Raw genomic sequence first — 23,572 nt, forward strand, 5'->3', positions numbered from 1 at the left:
TAGAAAAATACTTTTCATCTCAGCGTCGAAAGAAAAGCTTAAGAAAGAGCAAGGGCTGCTTGCTCGAGTTAAAGGCCAGTTTCACACAATTACCCCGAGCAGATTTTACAACCGTTTTTTCACCCCAACTGTCTTCCTCATGGTCCCCTTATGGAGTTTTTCCACAATATCTGAGGGGAAGAAAATTCGATCTCCGTTGTTTTATTTTTATACTACATTTGAGTTTTTGATAATCTTTCAAAATGGAGCAGCTTGATGACAGGTTCCGTAAGGGTTGCGAAAGTATTTTCGACTTTCCGCTGAACTTTGTAGTTGTGTCTATGTAGTTGAGACAGGGTTGTCGACACGGTCAGTTCGTAAATTGCTATAAATGCCAAATTGCGTGCTACACAGCGATTTTTGGTTCTATAGAAATCAAATTGACTGCAATAGTGCTAAAATAGCACTTTTGGGCTATATCAACCCTATTTTAGTAACGCTGAGCACGTGTTACAGTGCTATGCACAATCAAATTGCGCTAAAGTTCGTGCTACAGATGACAGCCTTGAGTTTAGATGATATTATCCCGTTACCGCGTGCCGAGTAACGGAGCCTGAGCCCCCCCCCCCCGACCACAAAAAGTATGGGTAGCTTACACAAGTGGAAACTGGCGCTAGTGTCGGTAAAAAAAAAACACCAATCGCTATCTAGCGTTTGGCGACACTTGGCATTTTCCAAGCTTTGTGATTATGTTTTCTGTCAGGAAAAGATAAGACACTTGTCACTATACTAATTTCACAAACAAAATAACTTAAAATTAGATTACATTGAAAACTGAACACAAGTGTTGCCAAACGCTCTATGTCACTTGGTGTTTTTTTTTTTTTTTTTTTTTTTTTTTTTTTTTTTTTTTTTTTTTTTTTTTTTTTTTTTTTTTTTTTTGTCGAAATTGCCGTCAGTTCCCTTTCTTGTAAGTTCCCCATAGCTTACTCTTTACCCTGAACCAATTTAGCTCACTTTACCTGAAAGCTATAATTCTGTAAGACTTTCCTTTAGTTGTTTAAAAGTCATGAGGATTTAAAGGCAGCATCAGATTTTCGTCAATGTTGCCTAATTGAACCGTGAAAATAAATAAGCAAAATTGGCGAGCCTTTCCGTCTGGAAAAGTTCAACTAATAATATGTCCATTTGCAAATACAAATATATTTCAAAGGAAAGTTATACCCATTTAAGAGAATTGGTACAATTTATTTTTCACTTATTTGCGCAGATTTTTCACTCACGTCTGCTTTTTTTATGCTTGGCACCCACTATTACCATAAATTGGCAGTAGCCTACGGAGGGCGATGTGAATTCCTAATTTTTTAAGATCTACATAGTTACATAAATTTCTGCTTAAAAATCTTGAGCAACAATAATTTTGAGGGTGACCAAAAAAAAAAAAAAAAAAAAAAAAAAAAAAAAAAAAAAAAAAAAAAAAAAAAAAAAAAACTATGTGCTGTTCAAAAATTACGTATCTTTAAAGCCATCTTTGGTTACACCCGAGGCAAATTATAGTCACTCTTATAGATGAAATCAAAATAAAGCACAAACACAGTGCCAATGATTTTCTTCCAATTGTAATTTGCTGAGTTGAGCAATATTCAAGTTTTAAGCGTAAATGCTTATGACTAACTAATCAAAGTGAATATTTAGGAGAAAACTTTTTGAAACTAGAAAAAATGGAAGCTTTGAACAAGACCTTCCGTTGATTTTGAATTAAAATCAACTTCGTGGAAGTGATGAAAAAAATGATAGCCATGGCTAATAGGAATGAAGCCAAGAAAGATAGACTAAGTAAAAGGAAAACCTGGCATAACCTTTTTCAGAATTGTATAAAATGATGCCATTTCACTTGTTGATAGATAGTTTATCATCTATCCTAGGGGAGAACTAAGGTAGATAGGCATGGAGTAAGGGTAACCCAAATAGTCTATCAGTTCTGTAAGCAATTTTAAGGCAATTGGAGACCTCAAATAAAAGGTTTTTAAAGATTGATGACGGACCACGTCCACAGGATTCGCAGAAAATCGGGCAACTGAGTTTGCTCATATTATATGAGCTTTGCCTGTTGGTAAAACCAGCTGGAATTGCAATAGATATCATGAATCGGGCACAATTGGTAGGAGACAATACTTAGATGAAAATTACACTCAAGCTAATATTGACTCAGGGTATTCCAGCCAATTTCTTGTCAATTCAATTTTCCACTTCTCTTGTACAAAAATGGCGTTAAGATAAAGAAAATATAGGTCATTCGTGGAACTTGTCATTTTTATCAGTAGGTGTGACCCAAGATGTGGCTCAACGACGTTGTGGCTCAAGATTAGTTGTAGTGTTTCTTTACAAGGCTAGCTCCACAACAAGACTCGTTCAATCCTTACCAAGGGTGTCAAAAATTAATGCTATTTTGATACATCATCGCTTTTTTTTTCAACCAGTATGACCTATGGTTTGGCTAAAGCATTAGCTGTAGCCCGTGTTCAGGAAGCCCATCCGGTACCATAACATGTTCGATCCTTTTACAAGGAATTCAAAAGTAGTGCTATTTAATTTTTTTCATGAGTATTTTGTGTTAACATGACATACAAGGCTAGTGAGTGAGTTTAGTTACCAGTATACCCTGGTGCACATTAAAATAAATAGTCAAATTACCTTTGAAGTTGGAAACAAGTGGGAAAAACTTATATTTCCTCCATTTTTCCATATTTAAAAACATGCCTTCGGACATATACCATAAAGAGTATGTGTGTAGGAGGGGGGTCACCACCACAACTTTTGCACATGTACTGTTGTTAAAATGGAAGGATTATTTAGATTCCAATTTTGCTTTAGTACTGATGGGTATGTTTTGTTTTATTTATGATTTCAGGAATACTCTTTTCAAAACTATCAACAATTATTATTAGTACATTATAAACCTAATAATGGTATATTCAAAGATAAACAATTATTCAAGTTGAAGCAGGGAGCACAACAACAATAAATAGGTTTGTCATAGGTTTGGCCTTCTGAGCTCATCCGAAGCCTAACAGTTTTTTTTTTTTTTCGTTTATCTACATAATTTTTATACAACGAGGCTTTTTTGCATGCCCTCAGTCCCATGGGGCCCTCATCCAATCCATTTACATGGGTTTAATAGTACATAGTATGACTCGGCAGAGGCGTAATTTGCTATGGGACAGGGGGCAACTGCCCCGTCCAGACCCACTCCCTCCATAGACCCCAGTTTGCTTCCCCCCAGCTGAAATTTAATCAGTATAATTCAAGAATCAAGAGAAATGGATCAGTTTTCTTGAGCATATCTTTTCCTTTATGATATTATATGGCTCATTTTTCACTGTCATTTTCACTTGATTTGAGAAAATTGGCTCCAACATTGAACCCCCCCCCCACCCCCATCATTTTGACAAAATTACACCACTGTGACTCGGGCATTAGTTGCAGCGTAACTTCACAAAGCCATTTCTGCAACAACACTCATTCAATGCTTTCAAATGGAGTTCAAAATTGACGCTATTTCAACTTATTTTCGGAAACTATTTTTAAAAAGAATATTTAACAATCATATTGAAACAAGAAGAAAAATTGAGTTCACCTACCAGTGTACCCTGGTGCACATTTACATAAATAGTCAGAGGAGCCTTGAGGCTGGAAGCAAATTCCATTTTGACAGTCATGCTGTTGACATGGTGAAGTTTGAGGGTATAGTAGAGACACCATGGGTGTAAGCTCGCAATATTTCCCAGCAGTCTCTGGTGGACATTTGCAGTGGTATTCATTGACTCCGTCAACACAGGTTGCACCGTTCTGGAAAAAAAGATCATTAATTCCATTTATAATGGTTAAGCATTAAATATTTTGGTAAAACAATTTTACGTTAATCAGTAGTTTTGACCAACGTCAACATAGACTACAAAATATAAAGCCAAACAGAAACAAGTAGGTTGCATAAGGGTATAAAACATTATAGAATAAATTGTAACAACATTAAGATTGTGTTTGTGGGCCTGGGCCCGTACCAAGTACACCAGTTCACGAAAATGTGCGGGAGGGAAGCCGAATTTATTTTTCTAAGTTAGTGAGGGGTTGTATTTATTTTGTTTCGATTTTCTTCCATTAAAATATTAAAGTAAGTTAATTCTCAATGAAAAAATATGTATTTTTCAAAATCTAGAATGGGGCAACTGCTCCCTCCTCCCCACCCTTCCTTTTGCATCTTTGACATATACACCTCGTTAGGTATTTTGACCTATTAGCAAAATTGAGAAAGCAAACTATAGAGACTTCGGGTTATCTAAGAGTAGGATTTTACCCCCTCCATGCTATTTTTGAATCCGCTAAATTCATATAAGAATCTTGTGAATCAGGTACTGTTAAACTCTCTACAGTATATAATAATTGGGGACCTAAATACTGATATTAATCGATCTTCTATGAGAAGGGAACTGCTTTTTGAGTGTCTTCCTTCATACCGCGTTGTGCCCAAATCCCACAATTTTTCATATGTTCATCATTCTGGAAGCACAAGTGATATTGACCATATTATTTGCTCGCCTGGTATTATCTCTTCTTCTGCTTCTGTTCATGTTAACGAGCAAAATACTGACCACATGCCAATTTCAGCGACATTTACAATGGATATTGATGTATCGGAAACCAATTGCTCGCGAAAAAAATCGAAGTGGTTTGAAAAAAGTAATTGGAGCAAAGCCAATATACCGCACTACATCTCTACCTTGACAACCCTTCTTTCTACCATACGTGTTCCATATCATCTTCTCCAGCGCCAGGTACCTACGAATGGTAAAGCCGATATAGACTGTTATTATAACCAACTTGTGATGTGTATGAAAAGGGCAGAAGAAGCTGCCGTACCTCGACAACGTATTCGTAAAAGAACACAAAAACCTATCTGGTCAATGGACCCTTGTTTAAAGTCGATAAAAAATAAAGCAAAATTATGGCTCCAGATATGGAATGAATGTGGTCGGCCAAGTTCTGGGTGTGTCGCTGATATCAAACTTAAAACTAAAACCAATTATAAACATTATCTGAGGTCGGCACATTACCGCGGTATGGATTTCCCTGTAAGTAGGGAGGATTGGCGAAAAGTGATCAATTCTGACAAGATAAATGATGAAACTATGACAAGTAATTGCCTTACAACTTCAGCTTGGTATAAACATTATTCTTCGATTTTTTCAGTGATTAATTATTCAGTGCATTCTGTGTATACTCGCCTTCTTACCCCCCTCTTTAGTACAACGTTTTCGCAACGCCATATAGTGCCCATATGTTTTTCTTCCGTAATTAATACTGTTAAAAGTTTAAAATCTAATTCAATAGATAAGGATGGTATTTCTAAGATGCATATGCCGATTGAATGCACCCCCCTTATATCTCACTTTCAGCTTCTTTTTCAAATGTGTCTATGTACTTCATACGTACCTGAGAGTTTTCTGTGTGGCACTGTTTCGTCAATTTTAAAAAGGCGAAAGTCACCGATTGATTGTTCTTGCTATCGACCTATTACTGTATCTTGTAATATTAGTAAGGTTTTTGAGTATATCCTTCTACCATTTTTGACTAAAAATATTATTGAGGATGAGAACCAATTTGGTTTTCGGAGTGGGGTGGGTTGTCAGCATGCGCATAAGATTCTGTCTTCTCTATTGGCTGATAATTCTTCCAAGGGAAATGGTCTTTATATTTGTGCTTTGGATCTTTCGAAAGCGTTTGATAGTGTGGTCCATAGTCAGCTCATTTTTTCCTTGTATAATTCTGGGGTCAATCTCTCTATTATAATGCTTCTTAGGTTTTGGTATTCAAATTCGTTTCTTCAATTAGGATCTGCACCAGACACTATTATAAGAATGCGAAGAGGTGTCAGGCAGGGTGGTGTTCTGTCCCCTACGCTTTTTAAGATTTGTATTTCTAGTGTGCTGGCTAAGATTTCAGGTACATACCTTTCTGGTCTTGCAGATGTTTCTTATCTTGCGTATGCTGACGACTTGCTTCTGATTAGCCGTTCCAAAAAGGGTCTTTCCAAAATGGTCTCTATAGTTTCTGACGCTTTCTCTGATATTGGCCTTTCAATTAATATAGATAAATGTGAGTTTCTTCCCTATAACTGTATTACTGCTATTCCCCTTCACTGTAATAACTTCACTATCCCTCTTGTTGATTGTATTCGTTGGCTTGGTATCTCTATTACTAACAATCTTTTGAGCTTACGTCAGCGTACTGTTTGTGATAAAAGTAAAAAGATTCAGATTGGTTATGCAAAAATTGTTGCAAATAGAGGGAAGTATAATAGACGTGCGCTGGCTAAACTTTATTCTACTTTCTGTGATCATTCTGTCCTTTATGCTTCAGGTCTTTTCCCCCTTCTTAATAATGGTAATTTAAAAAGAATTCGGATAAATTATTTCAAATTTTGCAAATTTCTTCTGTATCTTCCACCTTGGACAAAAAAACCGGACTCTTGTTAAAAAATTCTGAGTTCCTGACATAACTTTAAAGTTGGAGATTCTTCACAGACAATTCTCCAGTACAGCTTCTACGCGCCTATCCTCTCACCACCGTCTTATCCGTTTTTTTCGTTGACTTAGTGTGTGTATTTGTTTTTCTCTGTGTTTTTTGAATTTCATTTATTTGTGTGTATCTAATGTTCATTTTTTTTTTCATAGTTCGTTATTTTTTGTGTTTATTTAATTTTTTGTATTAACGGAAAAAATTTCTATTGTCATTACTTTTCATTTTTGTATGTTTTGCTTTTTTTGTGTGTATTTAATTGTTTGTACTCCACATTTTAATATTTTTATAGTGTCGTTGTGGGTAAGAAATAAATTATTATTATTATTATTATATCAAGGACAAATTTCATAATAGCATTATTTTTCCTTCTATCTGTTAACAATACGGATCAATTCTCAAAACATTCCTAAATTTTAAATAGGCTTCAATGTAGATTAAACTCAAACGATAAGGAGGATTTCCTGTCTTTTCTTCCGCTACACTTGTTTAATTTCAATTTAAGAGCTTCATTCTGCTTTAGAGCATCTACCTTTTTATCTCCCGAAAGATCCATTAAAAGCTCCATTAGCCTCACAATTGTAAATAGATCGTTTTTTTTTTTTTAGTTGATATTTTTATCTTCTTCAAGATTGACTTAATAAGTGGGGTTAATTTACACATCTGAAGAGGCCAGTTTTTTTTTCTTTTAGAGATATAAAACATATTTTGGATTAAGTTTCAAAATAATCACACCTGAAGATTGAAAATATTTATTATATAATTCCAAAAAATCAAGGATATTGATATATATATATATATATATATATATATATATATATATATATATATATATATATATATATATATATATATATATATATATATATATGTATATATATATATATATATATATATATATATATATATATATATATATATACATTTCCCATTATAGTATAGAAGTTAACATGGAAGGAGTGCGTCAAGTTGCAGAAACGTAATTAATTTGTTTTTCCCTGAAGCCTTTTTTTTTTTTTAAGTTCATGTTTTCAGGTGAACTTTTTTCTGTGATACAAAAAAAAAATAATAAAAAAAAAAAAAAAATAATGCACAGTATTAATTTTTCTTAATATTTAGTAGAAAACACTTCTCCAGAAAAAAACGTCTTTACTTAAACCTTGACCTTATACTCCCTCTTTCCAGAAAATTCTACAGGCCTGCAATTCTGAAAAAAAAACTATCCCCAATATGTGTTCTCCTTCCCATGTTTCGGTTCTACTGTAACCTGCTGCCATGCTATGTCTAATTGATATATCCTTTTTTTTCGTGCCAGCCATGGAAATAACAGTAAGTTAACCAAATCAACCTTATTCCAGAAGGAACAGGATATATTATAAACTGGAACCAACAAAAATCCCTAATAAAATGAGACATACTTTAGACGGGGGAAGTAGACGATGGTGTTGTGAAATAGAAAAATGAGGTAATATAAGTTTCTGGTAAGGGAATCACGGCCTAACCTAACGCTCTCAGAGGAGGTTTTTTTTTCTTCTCGTTTTGTAGATAAAGTAACATTATCTTTTGACTATACCAAGAATTTACGCAGCATTTTTTTGATGGGGGATGGGCAATAATAAAAAGAACATATTTGATTCAAAAGTTTGAATAAAAAGTATTCAAAATTGGAGATGCGATTCTGGGGGGAGAGGTGAAACCCCCGGCCCCTCCTCTTACTTACGTCACTGGTGTAACAGATAGCGGTTTTTATGAGATGAGGTCAATAATACCATCCTTTAGGGGACTGTAAGTTAAACCTATAGAGACTACAAATACAACCCTTAAAGTGACTGCAACATTTTCTAGAATTAACAGATTTGCCACTAGATTTTTTGAAACTTTTAATTTATGGGGGGGAGACACTTGAAAATCTATTTTTTTACTTGGTCCTATTTTTTTGCGTCTGAAATTTACCCAGGTTCTTAAAGATTTGATTTCCTTCTCCGTCAACGGTGACTCTTCTTAGGTAGAACTAATCTCGTGCATAAAAAAAATGACATTTACCAAAGAAAATACTTAAACAGTCTCTGTTTGAGAATTAAACAGCGAACAAACCCATAAAACTGTAACTTGTGTAAACAACCAATGCACAAGCATTGGGATTACGCCCCTCTTGACAAACATTTGAATTTCTCTGCCATTGTTTAATCGAAATAGGTAAACTTGAACTTTTGATAACTGTCATAAATTGCTCATTTATTTCTCTCGAGAATCAAACCTTGTTTTTTTTTCTGCAGAGCTTTGTAATCATTCCGCGTTTTTCAGAATATTTGCCCTTTGAAACACTTTTAACAAAAAAAAATAAATACTGCAAAGTAGATAATCGAAAGAAAAGAAACGTTTGACTATTCAAAAAAAGGACTTTCCACACGCATATGCTTATTTCGCTATCGAAAAAGCAATAACTAATTTAGGCCTTTCTATCACCGAAAAAGATATCGTGCTGACGGAAACATCACGCAAAATGAAGACTTGACATGTACAAAAGAATCGCTTTCTTTTGCTAAAAAGATGGTGCAATTAATCACTGTCATAAGGTGGGAATCGAACATGGGGTTTAATGACATGTAGATTAATTGAGATGGAACAGCACCTATTCTAGCTAAGCTATAATTCAAAAGGGATTCAAAAGGGATTATGATCGAAGACAGTGGACAGGTAAGAACACGAATATTGAGAGTGACAAAAAACTGACAGAATGACAAAAACAGAAGGAAGACCTTAACTTTACATTAAATGACATAAAGAACAGGCCTTAAATGAAAAAAACAGTAGGAAGGCCTTAACATGAAGTTAAATGACAGAAAGACAAGACCCTAAATGACAAAAACAAAAGGAAAGCCTTAACTTGACATTCAATGACAAAAAGACAAGGCCTTAACTGACAAAAACAGAAGGAAGGCCTTAAATGACAAAAACACAAGGAAGCTCTTAACTTGACATTAAATGACAAAAAGACAAGGCCTTAAATGACAAAAACAGAAGAAAGGCTTTAACCTGAAGTTTTTCTTTTATTTTTTTGAAGTTCTTGCTCATTATTATATGGGCAATAATTTCATTTTGTATATATCTCTATTAAGAGAAATAAGTAAATTAGATTTAAATCTGATGAAGCCAATAGAAACTAAAATGGACGAAATGAAACTATATTGAAACAACAAAAGACAAAAATGAAACTCAAAAGCGAACAAATGATAAACAAAGGACTCGAGGCGTCTGTATGTACTAACGACTTACTAGTTTAAAGGACAGGCTCAACTTCGTCAAACTAAAACATGTAATTATGTAATTTTTAGGGAGGGGGTTTATTTAATAGCCTGGTACTTCCTAGAACTATCCAGAGCATTCCTTAGAAACAATTTTAAGTTTCATAAGAATTCGCTATTTTTAAAACGTAGGGAGAGTAATGGGTACCCTTTAATTCAAATGAATGCTTACTAAAATAAAAAAAAAGAGGGTTTCTTTAACCAAACACATTTTCACAGACTTCAGATAAAATCAATAATTGTTAGTCAATTCAAATAGCAAATCAAAAGAAAGAAAATTAGATGGTAAACAAATTTAACTTAAAGTTCGAGATTTCTTGCTTTTTGCAATTTTTTTTCTATATACAAACTTCAATCACTATCATTTGCCTAATCCTCTCGAATTCAGTCTTATCCTTTATCTTCATCTTCATAATGTGAAGTAGATGACTCAATAGGAGTGAACTGAGTCAATAGCAACTGACACTCTAAAAAACGGAATATTTATACCAATAGATACATGAAAAGGATTGAATTTTTATACTGATTCCAAATATATAAGTTTCATCAAATGTAGTCTTGACCATCAAATGTCACGATCCTGATATGGCCATTTTGTTCAGTATAGTTAAAAAATCTAATAACTATGTCTTGGAGGATGACTTAATCCCCAACAGCACCCGGGAGAAGGGCCACAAGTTATGAGCTTTGCCCATAGTTTACATGTAGCATTGGTTATTGGGAAATATACAGACGTTATCAGGAGGATTTGTCTTGTGAGGCGGGGGGTTACGTTGGAGGACCTTTCCATGGAAGAAGTTTTAACGGGGGAAGGGAATTTTCCAGCATTATTTTAAAAAAGATCAGAAATTAAATAAAAAAATTTCAACTGAAAGTAAGGAGCGACATTATACCTTAAAACACACAAAAATAAATACGTATATGAGGAGTTCACTCCCTCGTCAATACCTCGCTCTTTGCGCTAAAGTTTTTTTTAGTATTTTCAAAAGAGGTATTTATTCTAATTAAACAGCCTTTGTGATCCAGGGGTCATTCTTAAAGAATTGGAACAAAATTCGAGCTGTAAGAAGCCTTTTTAAAAGCACTAAAAACTTCAGCGTGAAGAGCGAGGTATTGAGGAGGGGACAACCCCCCTCATATACGCAATAATTTCTGTTCGTTTTAAGTTTTAATATAGCTCCTTACTTCCAGTTGAAAAAAAAAACTTGCTTTCTATCTATTTAATATACTAAAGGGACAGGCAATCTGAACGAGTTTGCAGTGACAACCTCTATAGCAGAGCTGGACCATGGCCATTTTACTCAGAATTTGGCCATTTTTTGATGTAGCTATTGATATCAAAATTCAATTTTTTAGAGTTTTGGTTACTATTGAGCCGGGTCGCTCCTTACTACAGTTCGTTACCACGAACTGTTTGATTGCTTTTGAACTCCGTCACATTATTTATATTCTAATTGTAAAAATGAGGTAGAAAATTTGAAACACTACATTTTTAAGGTTAGCAATGAGTCCATTCATAATACTGCTTAAAATCGGCAACCCATTCCAAGTATCATCAAATAAAGATAGGTCATCAAATACAGGTGGTCAGGCAATTTACAACGTGGCCCTGGCAGTATGATTTGGAGGCAATGCCTAAAGTGTTTCCTCTTGTCATCGTAGAGGGAATCATTACAGAAGTAAATAGTTGGTTTTTTTTTTGTTTTTTTTTTTTTGCTATAACAATCAAGAAGGAAATTAATGCAATCATACCTGACAAAGGTTATTCAAACAGTCATCCACGTTAATTGTACAGTTTTCTCCGGTGAAACCCACAGGACATGCACAAGTGTAGTGTGTATAACGATCTATGCACTCAGCACCATTTTTGCATGGATTGTACTCTTTTGCACAAAAAGGAATTTTCTTTTCACAGTAATCACCTAAAATTGATAACTATGTACATGACAGTAAAAAATTAACTGTTAATTATAATTTACCTATTGTTTATATCATATCAGTTTCATTTGGGTTTGTCTTCTGAAGGTATTTTCAGAACAGCCCTCCATAAAGAAGCATAATTTTCTATGGGGTAAGGGGCACTACCCGTACAGACCCAAGTTTGCCCCCCTAAGATTTTGACGAAATTACGCCGCTGCCTCCATCTCCCAAAAATATTTAACAGTAAATACTAACAATTAAAAACAAAAAGAAAACTAGAAGAAAAATAAACATTATCAAACAGTTCGTGGTAACGAACTGTAATGCTGATTTCACATATATAAGTTTCATCAAGTTTAAACTTGCCCATCATAAGTTATGAGCCTGAGAAAATTTGCCTTATTTTAGAAAATAGTGGGAAACACTCCCTACAAGTCCGAAAATCACACCATCAAATTCAGCGTATCAGAGAACCCTACTTTAGAAGTTTCAAGCTCCTATCTACAAAAATGTGGAATTTTGTATTTTTTGCCAGAAGACAGATCACGGATGCGCATTTTTTTTTTTTTTTTTCTTTTTTTTTTTTTTTTTTTTTTTCATGGGTGATCGTATCGACCCAATGGTCCTAGAATGTTGAGAGTGCTCTTTCTAACGGAAATTAAAAGTTCTAGTGCCCTTTATTAGTCCCCCACAGTCCCCAGGGGAGGGGATGCAAGTCACAAACTTTGACCATTGTTTACATACAGTAATGGTTATTAGGAAGTGTACCGACGTTTTCAGGGGGACTTTTTCGCGTTGGGGTGAGAGTGGGTGGGGGAGGGGGTTACGTGGGAGGATATTTCCATGGAAGAATTTATCATGAGGGAAGAAAATTTTCATGAAGGGAGCGCAGGATTTTCTAGCATTATTTAAAAAGGAACAATGAGAAAATAAATAAAAAAAAAATTTTCACCTGGAAGTAATGAGTAGCATTAAAACTTAAAACGAACATAAAATATTACGTATAAAAGAAGGTTTTCTCCTCTACAATGCCCTGCTCTTTACGCAAAATTATTTTTAATAATTTCAACTATTTATTCTATGGCCTTTGTGATTCAGGGGTCATACTTAAAGATTTGGGATGAAATTCAAGCTTATATTGTAAAGAGCGAGGTATTGACGAGGGGGCAAACCCCCTCATATACATAATAAAAATACACAAATATAGAAGTTCGTTACGTAAGTTAATCCGTAAGGTACGTATGTTTATTACTAACAAAAAGGTTCGTACAAAAAATAAAAAAATCTAGTTGCATTTTTAAGTAACCAAAAATTTGAGGGCAACTAGGCCTTCTCCCCTACCTTTTTTTTTTATCAAAATCGTCCGATCAAAACTATGAGAAAACCATTTAGCAAAAAAAAAATAATATACAAATTTCAGTTTAGTTATTCATGTGCGGTGAGCCAAAATCAAAACAAGCATTAATTCAAAAACGTTCAGAAATTAAACAAAAAAACAAGTTTTTTTAACTGCAAGTAAGGAGCAACATTAAAACTTAAAACGAACAGAAATTATTCCGTATATGAGAGGGTTGTCCCCTCCTCAACGCCTCGCTCTTTACGCTAAAGTTTTTTATTGTTTTAAAAAGTAGAGCTGTGAAAAAGAGTCAAACTTTAGCGTAAAGAGCGAGGCGTTGCGGAGGGGAAGCCCTCTCACATACGGAATAATTTCTGTTCGTTTTAAGTTTTAATTTCACTCCTTAATTACAGTTTAATAAAACTTGTTTTTTTTTTATTTAATACATATAGGAGATAGAATAGATTCTGGTTTATTTTTCTACGCACCAAAATAGCATGAATTTAAGAAACGTAATATATACAATGTCATAAAATTTAGCAAGTAGGGTAAAAACAGGTCCATAGACGTCAGTTCAGATGTATATTGTGTATATCATTCATATTTGTATCTTTGTAATGGCCAGCCATTACAAAAAAAAAACAACAAAGAGAGATAAAACATCAAAAGAGACTATGGCCAGTCGAGAGAACTCTCGCCGCAGTATTGTTTATTGTTTTTCATTTAGTTTTTTCTTTCTTTGATGTGTATCATATGTTAATCATGTTATATCATATGGTTATATTATCATCATATCATATGAAAGGATATTCTTCTGATATTGATCAGTAGAACACACTACCTTCAAACAAACTGATGACCTAAGAATAAACCTTTTCGCATTTGCGACCCCCCCCCTCACGAAAAAATAAATCCTCTTGTATCAAAGGAACATCCAGGGAAACGATTCCTTGCTTAAAATGATTTAGTCCCTTGCTATCTCATTATTCGGAGCTAGCTTTGTATTTAGTTATCCTCAAATTTTTTGTTACGAAGTGTCGACAAAAGAAAAGAACTGTTAAAAAAAATAATTCAAAAAAATATATAACCTAAAAATTTAATTTCTTGCGTACTAATGCAAGTTAAAGTGACGTAATTTAAATTTAATATACACAATAGTATAAAAATTAGCAAAAAGAATAAAAAGAGGTTGATAAATGTCACTTTAGGGACGTCCAGTCTAAGGAAGAAGTGTAGATTAGAACCTTAGTGCAGTTAGAGGATCTCTCATCCGTCAATAGAAAGTGCTAGCAGGTACATATTCAAATAGAAATAACAGTAATAAATATATAATTCATTTTTAAATACACAAGGTATTTACCAGTTATGTGACTAACGTCTGTTATAACAGAAAAAAATCTAAAAAAACGAAACCAGGAAAAACAAAAACAATATTAGTTTTTCTATTCTCATCTACTTCCTTCTACTTCATTGTCAACTTCATCCATTTTATGATTTTTCTTAAATAGAAATTACAAATTAAAAACAAGAGAAAAAAAATGGCCTTACTAACGTAAATCTTAACGCCATATTTTGAGATTTTTAAAAATTTTGCATTTACTTGGAATTAACTGGATGAGAATAAGATAACTTAAAAGCATGTTTAATATTTTTTAAGGAGAAGAAAGGATGAGGCAACTCCCTTAGGTTATTAGGGCAAGGGAAGAAATGGTGATGTGGGATAGGGTAGAGACTACTGAATAAAACTCTACCTGACTCAATTAAATTCAATTTCTGAATAGGCATACAAACCTAGATTTACCGGTAAGCCCACTAGGCCCGAACAAGGGGCGTACAATACCAGGGGGCACAATAAATCATCATTGAGTAATTTTTTCTGAACAAAACTGGACCAGTGTTATTTATTTTCAAAGTGCCTGGTGAACTCTGATGCCATGTAGCCTATTCGCAGGAAAGAGATTTTAAAGCAACACAGGAATTCCGTGGTCACTTATAAACTGTCACATTTCTCCAAAAAATGATCTCCCATTACTTTTGGCTCATCAGTTGCGTTCTGTTCATGGCTTCCACTATCCCCAAATTTTCAAGGACTTTCCCGAAAATCTCGCAAAAACTTAGCGGCAAAAACGCTTGGGCATAGGAGCATCAAAACTTTGAATTTGGACTGTATGCACATCTGGAATTTTGAATTTCAAGGAGTAAGAAAAGGCCAACCTTTTTCCACTTCAAATGGCCTTCATGTATAAACGCTTCACAGAAGCAAAACAATAGTTAGTTTTATATTCATGTGCTTCAATATGTTTAAACATAATAGCAATGTCGGTGTACAATTCAACCTTACTCTCCTTTTTAGGGCATTTCTAACACCATCATACAAAAAGCAAAAATTAGAGGGTTGCCGGCTTTCAACGATCGAGTACCACGTTGGGTATAAGTGTTCCAAGCATGGGAAGAGCAGGCACTTGGAGATGTACACTAGGGAGCGGAGAATTGGTAGCCCTTTGGCAAGAAGGGTCATTTTTTCTGCCAAGTCCTTTTAACACATAAAAACGAAAAAAGAGACGTGCCACGGAAGAAGATGGATTTTGTTCACATCTAATGTCAGTAAAATAGAGCAAAGTTGTAATATCTCAAGAGGAAAGTAGGAATCCCTCAGGAGAGAAAGATGGTCTGGTCTTTCCCCATAAACTATACGGTTTTAACGAGCTGGCATTGACCCTTTCTCTCACACGATCAACAAGTTCCCTCGCTAAACCAGAATAGAACAAATGCAATCTTTTCAAAAAAGATGAGCAATGAAAGGGATATTTTCCCACGGCTCTATCTTCTTTATTTGTTAATTATCCACATTTTTCAGGGGAAAATGGGAAAATAAATTTAGCTCCATATTATCTTTTTTTTGTTGCTAATACTTTTAGGCTCGTATAAAGCAATGCTAGCCAAAATCAGTTGAAATAAATCGAACCGTGCAGAGGTCAAACTGACCTAGTCCGTGAAACGAACATTCAGGGGTAGATCTAGAGCAAAATCTCGGGGGGGGGCAATGCGACAAGGGCGTTAAATAAGCAAAATATTGAGGGGACCCACTGTGACAAGGGTGCCAATAATTGACCAGATTGACGAATTTGAAAAAAGAATAATAAACAGAAAAAAAAGGATTGAGGGCTCAAGGAAATATTTGGGGAGAGGGCAGGGTCACCTCCCCGCCCCCTGGATTTGCCACTTTGGTGGGAATTCGGAAAAAAATCATTACTACTTTTAATTTAGATGTAACAATCCTTTGACTGGAAAAAAAATGACTGTTTTTGGTACATAGTGGGCTCTATAATATGGAGTTTAAAACATGGAGTTTATGCGCATGAATGTGGAAAATGTTCTTAAACAACTGTGATATTAAATAAAGGTTGGGTTTTGGTATAACGGGGTTGGGAAGAGAGTTGAGTGTGAACCTTTATTAGAGTCCTAAAGAGGATTTCACATAGAAATCAGATTTCATTTCGCTTACCTTGATACTTACATAATACATTAAAAATAAGTCGACTGTTCCAAAGTAAGTTATATAAACAGACTTTCCAGGCTTAACACCATCTATAAACAGACTATCCAGGCTTAACACCATCTATAAACATATTTTCCTGGCTTATCACCTTCTATAAACAGTCTTTCCAGGCTTACCACCATCCCGTTCCCTGAACGTTCGTTTTAGGTAAAATATTCTATGTCTCCAATAATACAAGCCAATGATTGGTTTGCATAGTGAATGATGTCCAAAATGAAATTTTGTTTTGTGATATTAACACTTCCAGGACCATTAATCAATAAAGATATTTGGAAACTCAAGAGGTAAAACTAATATTCAATATTAAAGAATCCCTTAAAAAAAAAAACATCTTACCAAGAGGTACGAAAAACCTGAAATAACGAAAAACTGGAAATGGAAAAATTGATATTCATTTAAAATAGGCTTATTGTTCCGATTTGAATAATCTTTCCGGTTTCGGCACCATCCCCTTCCCTGAAAATTTTTGGCTATTTTATACTTCTTAAGTTTAACACTAGGTATCTTCAATAACATAAGCGAGTTGTTCGTCGGTATAGCAGATGAAGCTCAAAATGAAATATTATTTTGATAAAATAACACTTCCAGAATCAAGAGATTTGGAGCCTCAAGAGGAAAGACTGATATATAACATTGAAGAATTCCTTTAAACTTGTATATACGAAAATATCTCACCAAGAGATTAAAAAAAAACCTAAAATAAGCAGAACTCAAAAATAAAAAGATGGAAATTCAATTACCTGTGAAACCTGGGAGACACTCGCAGTGGTAGCTGCCGATCTTGTCAACACATGTGGAATTATTTGCACATTTGTGAGCAACACAATCATTAATATTAATCTCACAGTGAGTTCCTTCAAATCCAAATGGACAGTAGCAGCTGAATAAGAAAAAGAATATAAGAAAAAAAAAGTTCAGTAGGCTAAACTCACTATAAAATCAGTATAGTTCAAGCCTTGTTGATTAGATATTCGATTCTACTTTTTTTTCAATAAAACTCCTATTGTTATTGATTTTTTATTGTTCTTCCAAAATGGCGACTCTGAGCAGGGGGCGACAAAGCTCATTACGGGTATAGAGTCAGAAATATGGAGGTATAGGAATCGATCTCTAAGTATTGGTCCTTGATTAGTGGGAATATACTGGAAACTAATACGTGGAATGGAAGTAATTTTTCAAACTTAAGTGAAGGGGTATCAGATGAGGTTTGGAAAAAAGAACTTCAAAGATTTAGAAATATCAAGATTTTAAGGTCGAATTACTAGTATTTAAACAAATCGAAGTATTTTCTCTTCTATTTGATTTGCTGCCTTTGAAAAAAATAATTTTTGCATTAAGAGTCGGTTATTATAAATACACAGTGACCAAGATAAAGAGGCATGGGTAAATAGAGAAGTGCAATTACTTACAGAAATGTAATTTACTAATATAAAAATATTTACTCGAAAATGGTATATATAGAATATTATGGATAACAACATACTAAAGATTCAGGAACTAAACTGCACACATCTGAAATGGCACAAGCAGAGCCAATTTAGAGGTGCAGACGCACCTCTAAAGGTCCTTTGGGATTGTTTGTTGGCCAATAAGAGCGTTTCAAAGGTTGATTTACAACATAAACATTCGCAATATTATTAAAGAAATCACAGAAATGAATTGGCAAAAGTTTTCGAAAATGTGTTGAGGCGAGTTTGTTTGTGTATTGAAGTGCATCATTAGTATTTTCGACACCTCCTAGAAACTAATGAATCTTCATAGAAGCCGTGAAAATTGAATTTTCGCAGTAAATAAAGAATGTTTTGAATAATAGCAAGATGAGCACTCAACAGCTCACAGGGCTGTTGAAAGGTGTTCACATGAACTTTGAACTGAACTTTAAATTTTTAAAACGGCATATCCAAAGCCTATTTTTGCATCATGCAGAGGCATCTGAAAGAATTCTTGAAGATTGTTCATTAACCAACAGCGAGAGTTTTGAGAGTTAATTTATAATAAGAGTAATCGCAATACCATTGCAGAAATTACACAGATGAACAGGAACATTTATCGGAAACACGCTGAGCCGAGCTTATCTGTGTTTTGAAGAATATGTTGTATTTTAACGCCTACTGGGAGCTATTAAATGGGGTCTGCAGCATATCCCTGGAAAATCCCCCCAGCAACAACAATTCCCCCTAAAAATTTTCCCCATATGTAAAATTGAGCAGCCAAAGGAAAAATGAGACAAATAGCAAAAATGAAGAAAAGAAGGGAGTCTGGAATATTCTTCACATATTACAAAACACATGTAAAATTGTAAGTGGGGACCAACACAAGTCAATTGTAACCAAAACTCTAAAAGAAGGGAATTTCGACGACAATTGATACATAAAAAACTGGTATTTTGGCCTGATTCAAAATATATACAGGTCATGAATTTTAACGCTGCAAATCAAACTGCAACCTTGAGAAAATTTGCCTGATTTTCAAAAAAAGGGGAGAAACGCCCTCACAAAGGCATGTCATCTTGATAAAAATTGCTCTATCAAATTTAGCACATCGGAGAACTCTATAGTCGAAGGTTCAAGCTCCTATCCGCAAAAATGTGGAGTTTATCATTTGTTTCTAGAAGAAGGGTCACATTTTTTTTTTCAAGGGTAATCATATTGAACCGATGATCTTAGAAGACAGGGACAGGGCTCGTTTGAACGAATATTAGAGGTTTTAGAACATTTTCAAGTGACCAAAAGGATTGTGTCACTTGAAAATGTCGTTTTTTGCCATTTTGTGGCACCAGCTATGATTTCACTACATGGAAGATCAAATTGCTATCGATCGAAAATTCTAAGATAGCCAATCGATTTAAAAGTAACAAGAACTACATACTGGCGTTCCCAGTTATGGAGGAAGTAGAGCCCTACGGTTTTGCAATCGTTCCTGAAAAGTTACGTAGTCTATAAATTGTAAATGTACTTCAGACGGAAAACCTTCTGATGTGGACCACTAGTGATACCGTCCACCCAATGTGTTTTTTTGTGAACAGGATTTGACGACTTTTTGAAAACCTTCTTCACTTCTAACCACTATTTGACTGTTTGCTATAAGAAGCTCTGTCAATTTTGTATTGGTTTGGTTCTGAGTTTAACTCCTTGTTATTTAAATTAAATTAGAAAAGAAATGCCCTTTAAAAGTATCTCAGACGGGGAAACCTTCTGATGTACGCCTAGTAGAACAGTTCTGAATCGCAAGGGGTAAACTGGTATCATTTTACTATAGTTGTTTACTATAGTTTTCGGCAGGAACGTCTAACAGGGGGAAGAGGACACCCCTCCCCCAATGTTTTCAACCAATCAGATGAAAAATTTAGTCAGAAAAATAGTGGCGCAAAGCCCCACTATTTTACTTCTTTTTTTTAGGTTAAGGTAGATTTTATGACTTAAAGTCACTGAAAGGAGGTCAGTCTCAGTCGCCAATGAACAAAAAATGAAGTAATAAGAATATTCTAGAGCTGTCGCTACTTTCATATTTTCATATTATTTTCTTTAAACTTAATCTTACCTTGATTATGGTAACTTAATCCCCAAGAAATACGAAAATAGAATAAAAAAAATAAACCTATATTTTTGAATAAAGGTAGGCTATTCCAAAATTCCTTTTTTTTCTAATTATTTTTATTTGTCCAACTTTCTCCATGGCTGCTCAGTTTTTTATGGGGGGATTTTCCAGGAGGGGATGCTCCAGTCAGGGGAGAGGTGATTTTCCGCGGGAGGGAGGCTTCTTAGAAGGAATAATCTTAGCACCCCACTGAATGATTACAGAAATTAGAAATTGAATTTGCACAGTAAATACGGATTATTACGAATAATAACACAGTGAACATACAGTAATTCACAAGAGTCGTGAAAGTAAACATCATGAACTTCAACACACAAATTAGGATGAAAATAGACAAATAAGGATGAAAATAGACAAATTAGGATGAAAATAGACAACCTGATTAATAGACAAATAAGCACCTCTCTACATGTAGTTTACAAGTTATCAAAACTGTTGCCAGTTCACTTAGTGTGATTTCTAATCGTATTACGAATTTTGGCATTAAACCCTTCAACTGGATCCGGGTTGCTACTGCATACTTTACTTTTCAAGTTATACCCCTTAGGAAAATCGTAAGTAATTATTATCAACCATGTAGGTATATTTCTTTAATATCCTTTCTTTTTCGTTTTATCCTTCTGAATTTTTATTATTATTTTCGGTGCTTACGTGTTATCCCGATCGCACTCAAGAAATTTGATCTGTTTGATCCGTTTAAAACCAGTTTTTCGGAGTGTACTCTCCGGTAATCAGCTTAGCCTGAGTGAGATAAACAACTATGTAGGTATATTTTAATAAAATAAGTAATATATAGAGTTGGTTAGGTTAGGTATTTAATATGATGCGTTTTGGACAGTCTGCTTTCCATATTTCTCTGTTGTAATTTCCATAATTTTGCAAAAGTATCATATTTACATCATGTTTAGGTATATTTCATTATGATTCACCTAACTTCAATTGTTGAGTGTGGTCGGAATAACACTTACTAGTTCTTATTAGTTCCAATTTTCTTACTAGTTCCGATTTTCTTACTAATTAATCCAATTGGTTCCAATTATTCCATTCTAATTATTCCAATTATTAATTATTCCAATTATTCCGATTTCTTACTAATTATTCCAATTCTACTTATTCCAATTTTCTTACTAGTTCCAATTGAAATCCTAAGACTTAAGGATTTTCTGAACCTCCAAACAAGCAGAAGCTTTCCTAATGCTAAGTCCTAACCCAGAGAAACCTTGGAACACTTGAAACTAACAGACGATTGGAATACCTAATATAACACTTCTTAAGTTGCTACGGTGGGTCACAGACTACATACGACCTTTATTTATTTAAGCCTTGTCCCTCTAATGAAAGGAAAACCTCTTTGGTACTCGAGAACATGAGAGATCTAAATTAAATCCATGGATGCTAAAGAGCTCATATTGTAACAGATCAGTGAATGCAGAGAAATATCCTTACCCAGAAAAACAACTAAACGATGTTACTTTTTCGACTGATCAATTTATCTCTTAAGCTGTCAAGAAGCTTTTTCTCCACTAGATTACTAAAAAGGAAGGATGTTCAAGAGCTATTTTGAAGATTGGTTTCACAGAAAGAGGTGTCTCGCATGAGGATGTTGTCCCCCCCCCACCAGTTCAAAACCCATTAATTAATGGAGATAGTTAGAGGAGGTAAAACTTATATTCAACATTTAAGATTTGCTTTAAGCCTAAAAAGAAAGACACCCCCTCTGACTATTGTTTTAATTAGCCAGTTAGAAATCAACTTGGTCACAAACCTGCAGAATGAAGCACCACGATTTGGACATGGTTCATCATTATGAGTAAAGGACGTTCAGTAGCTCTTTTGAAGATCAACGTCATAGACAGAGATGTCGAGTATAAGGATCTTGCTCCCCCTCCCCCTAATTCTTTAAATGTGTCAGATGAAAGGAAATGAGCTCTCAAACTTGCAGAATGATCCACCGTCATTTTGACATGCTTCGAGAGCTCTTTTGAAAATTGGTCTCACAGAAAGAAGTGTCAAGCATGGGGAAAGGGCCCATAGCTACCTCCCACTAATGTTCTAAATCAATCCGTTCAAAGAAATCAGCTCACAAACTTGCGGTAATAACTTTGATATTTTTCACTGCTGGGAGTAAAGGATGTTCGAGGGCTTTTAAAAAGATCGGTTTCACAGTTAGACAGGGGCAGTTTTAGGTAGGGAGTGGAGGGGCGCTTGCCCTAGGTGCAGAAATTTAGGGACTAAAATTTCAGATAAATAATTTACCATTGATAATCATTTTGTAATTTTAGAAATTTTATTATTACCCCAGAAAAATGTCTGTTTTATATAACGCTTTTTGTGTAATTTTTGAAATCTTACTTGTACTAAAATAAAGTAGAGGGCGCAATTGGCAGTAACTATAAGCAAATTGAATTCAAAAGTTTCATTTTTGTCAGGAGCAATCAATTGGGATGGGATAATTAATAATTTTGCAGGTGTTAAATTAAGAAGTCAGATTTAAATAAATAGAATTTTTCAATCAATGAAAATTTTGCTAAAATTTAGTCTGAACATTTTTGAGAAACAAAGGGGGGGGGGTCAAGATTTTTCCAGAACGCAAGAGGCCAGAAGCCCCACTGCTAGCAGATCTGTAGAATATAAGGATGGAGCCCTCATGTAATGATTTAAATCAGTCAAGTAAACGAAAATGAGCCTGCGAAATTGCTCAGTAATTATTTTTTTTTTTTTTAACTAGTGCATGAATCAACTTATGCAATTGCGTAATACGTATAACAATTAATCATATTGTCAATCCTTAAACAAGCTCATTCATCCAAATAAGTTCCAAAAAATAAAAAAGGACAATTTAAAATGAAGAATAAATAAACAATACAAAAGAAAATAACCTCTATGTTCAGTTTGTCAAGGATTATTTTTCGTGTCATATAAAAGGTACTTGGATCTTAGTAATAAATTTGAATGCTGAAGTAAGAGAGGAAACTTGTAGGCAAAAATGAAGAGCCCAAAAACACTTGGAGAACGAAGCATGAAATAGACTCATTTTATTGTTTACTTGAAATTATTTTTGTTATGATTTACTTTGAAAACAGGGGGGGGCAGCTATATTGGCTCTATATGTAGCTAAGACAACAATTAATACAAAAAAAAAGTTATCTGAAGCGTTCTTCTTCTTCAGGTACTTTGCGCGTAAACAGAAAAATAAAATTTTTCTGCGTAAAAAATAAATAATTAAATGTTTCTTTAAAAATAAACAAATAATTATTTTTCACAAACAATACAAATAAAATAATTTTTTTTAAACCTAAA

General features: G+C 34.3%; 1 protein-coding gene across 1 annotated transcript in view; it reads right to left on the reverse strand.

The window, feature by feature from the left end:
* LOC136027684 (protein slit-like) overlaps positions 1-23,572 on the reverse strand; it is a 184,324-nt gene that overhangs the window by 68,106 nt on the left and 92,646 nt on the right. The window contains exons 16-18 of the mRNA XM_065705131.1: positions 17,416-17,555; positions 11,613-11,782; positions 3,621-3,828 (exon numbers count right to left, since the gene is read on the reverse strand). Coding sequence (XP_065561203.1) covers positions 3,621-3,828; positions 11,613-11,782; positions 17,416-17,555 — 518 coding nt within the window. The remainder of the gene's footprint in view (positions 1-3,620; positions 3,829-11,612; positions 11,783-17,415; positions 17,556-23,572) is intronic.

Source organism: Artemia franciscana, chromosome 5 (assembly GCF_032884065.1).
Source record: "Artemia franciscana chromosome 5, ASM3288406v1, whole genome shotgun sequence".
Taxonomy (NCBI): domain Eukaryota; kingdom Metazoa; phylum Arthropoda; class Branchiopoda; order Anostraca; family Artemiidae; genus Artemia; species Artemia franciscana.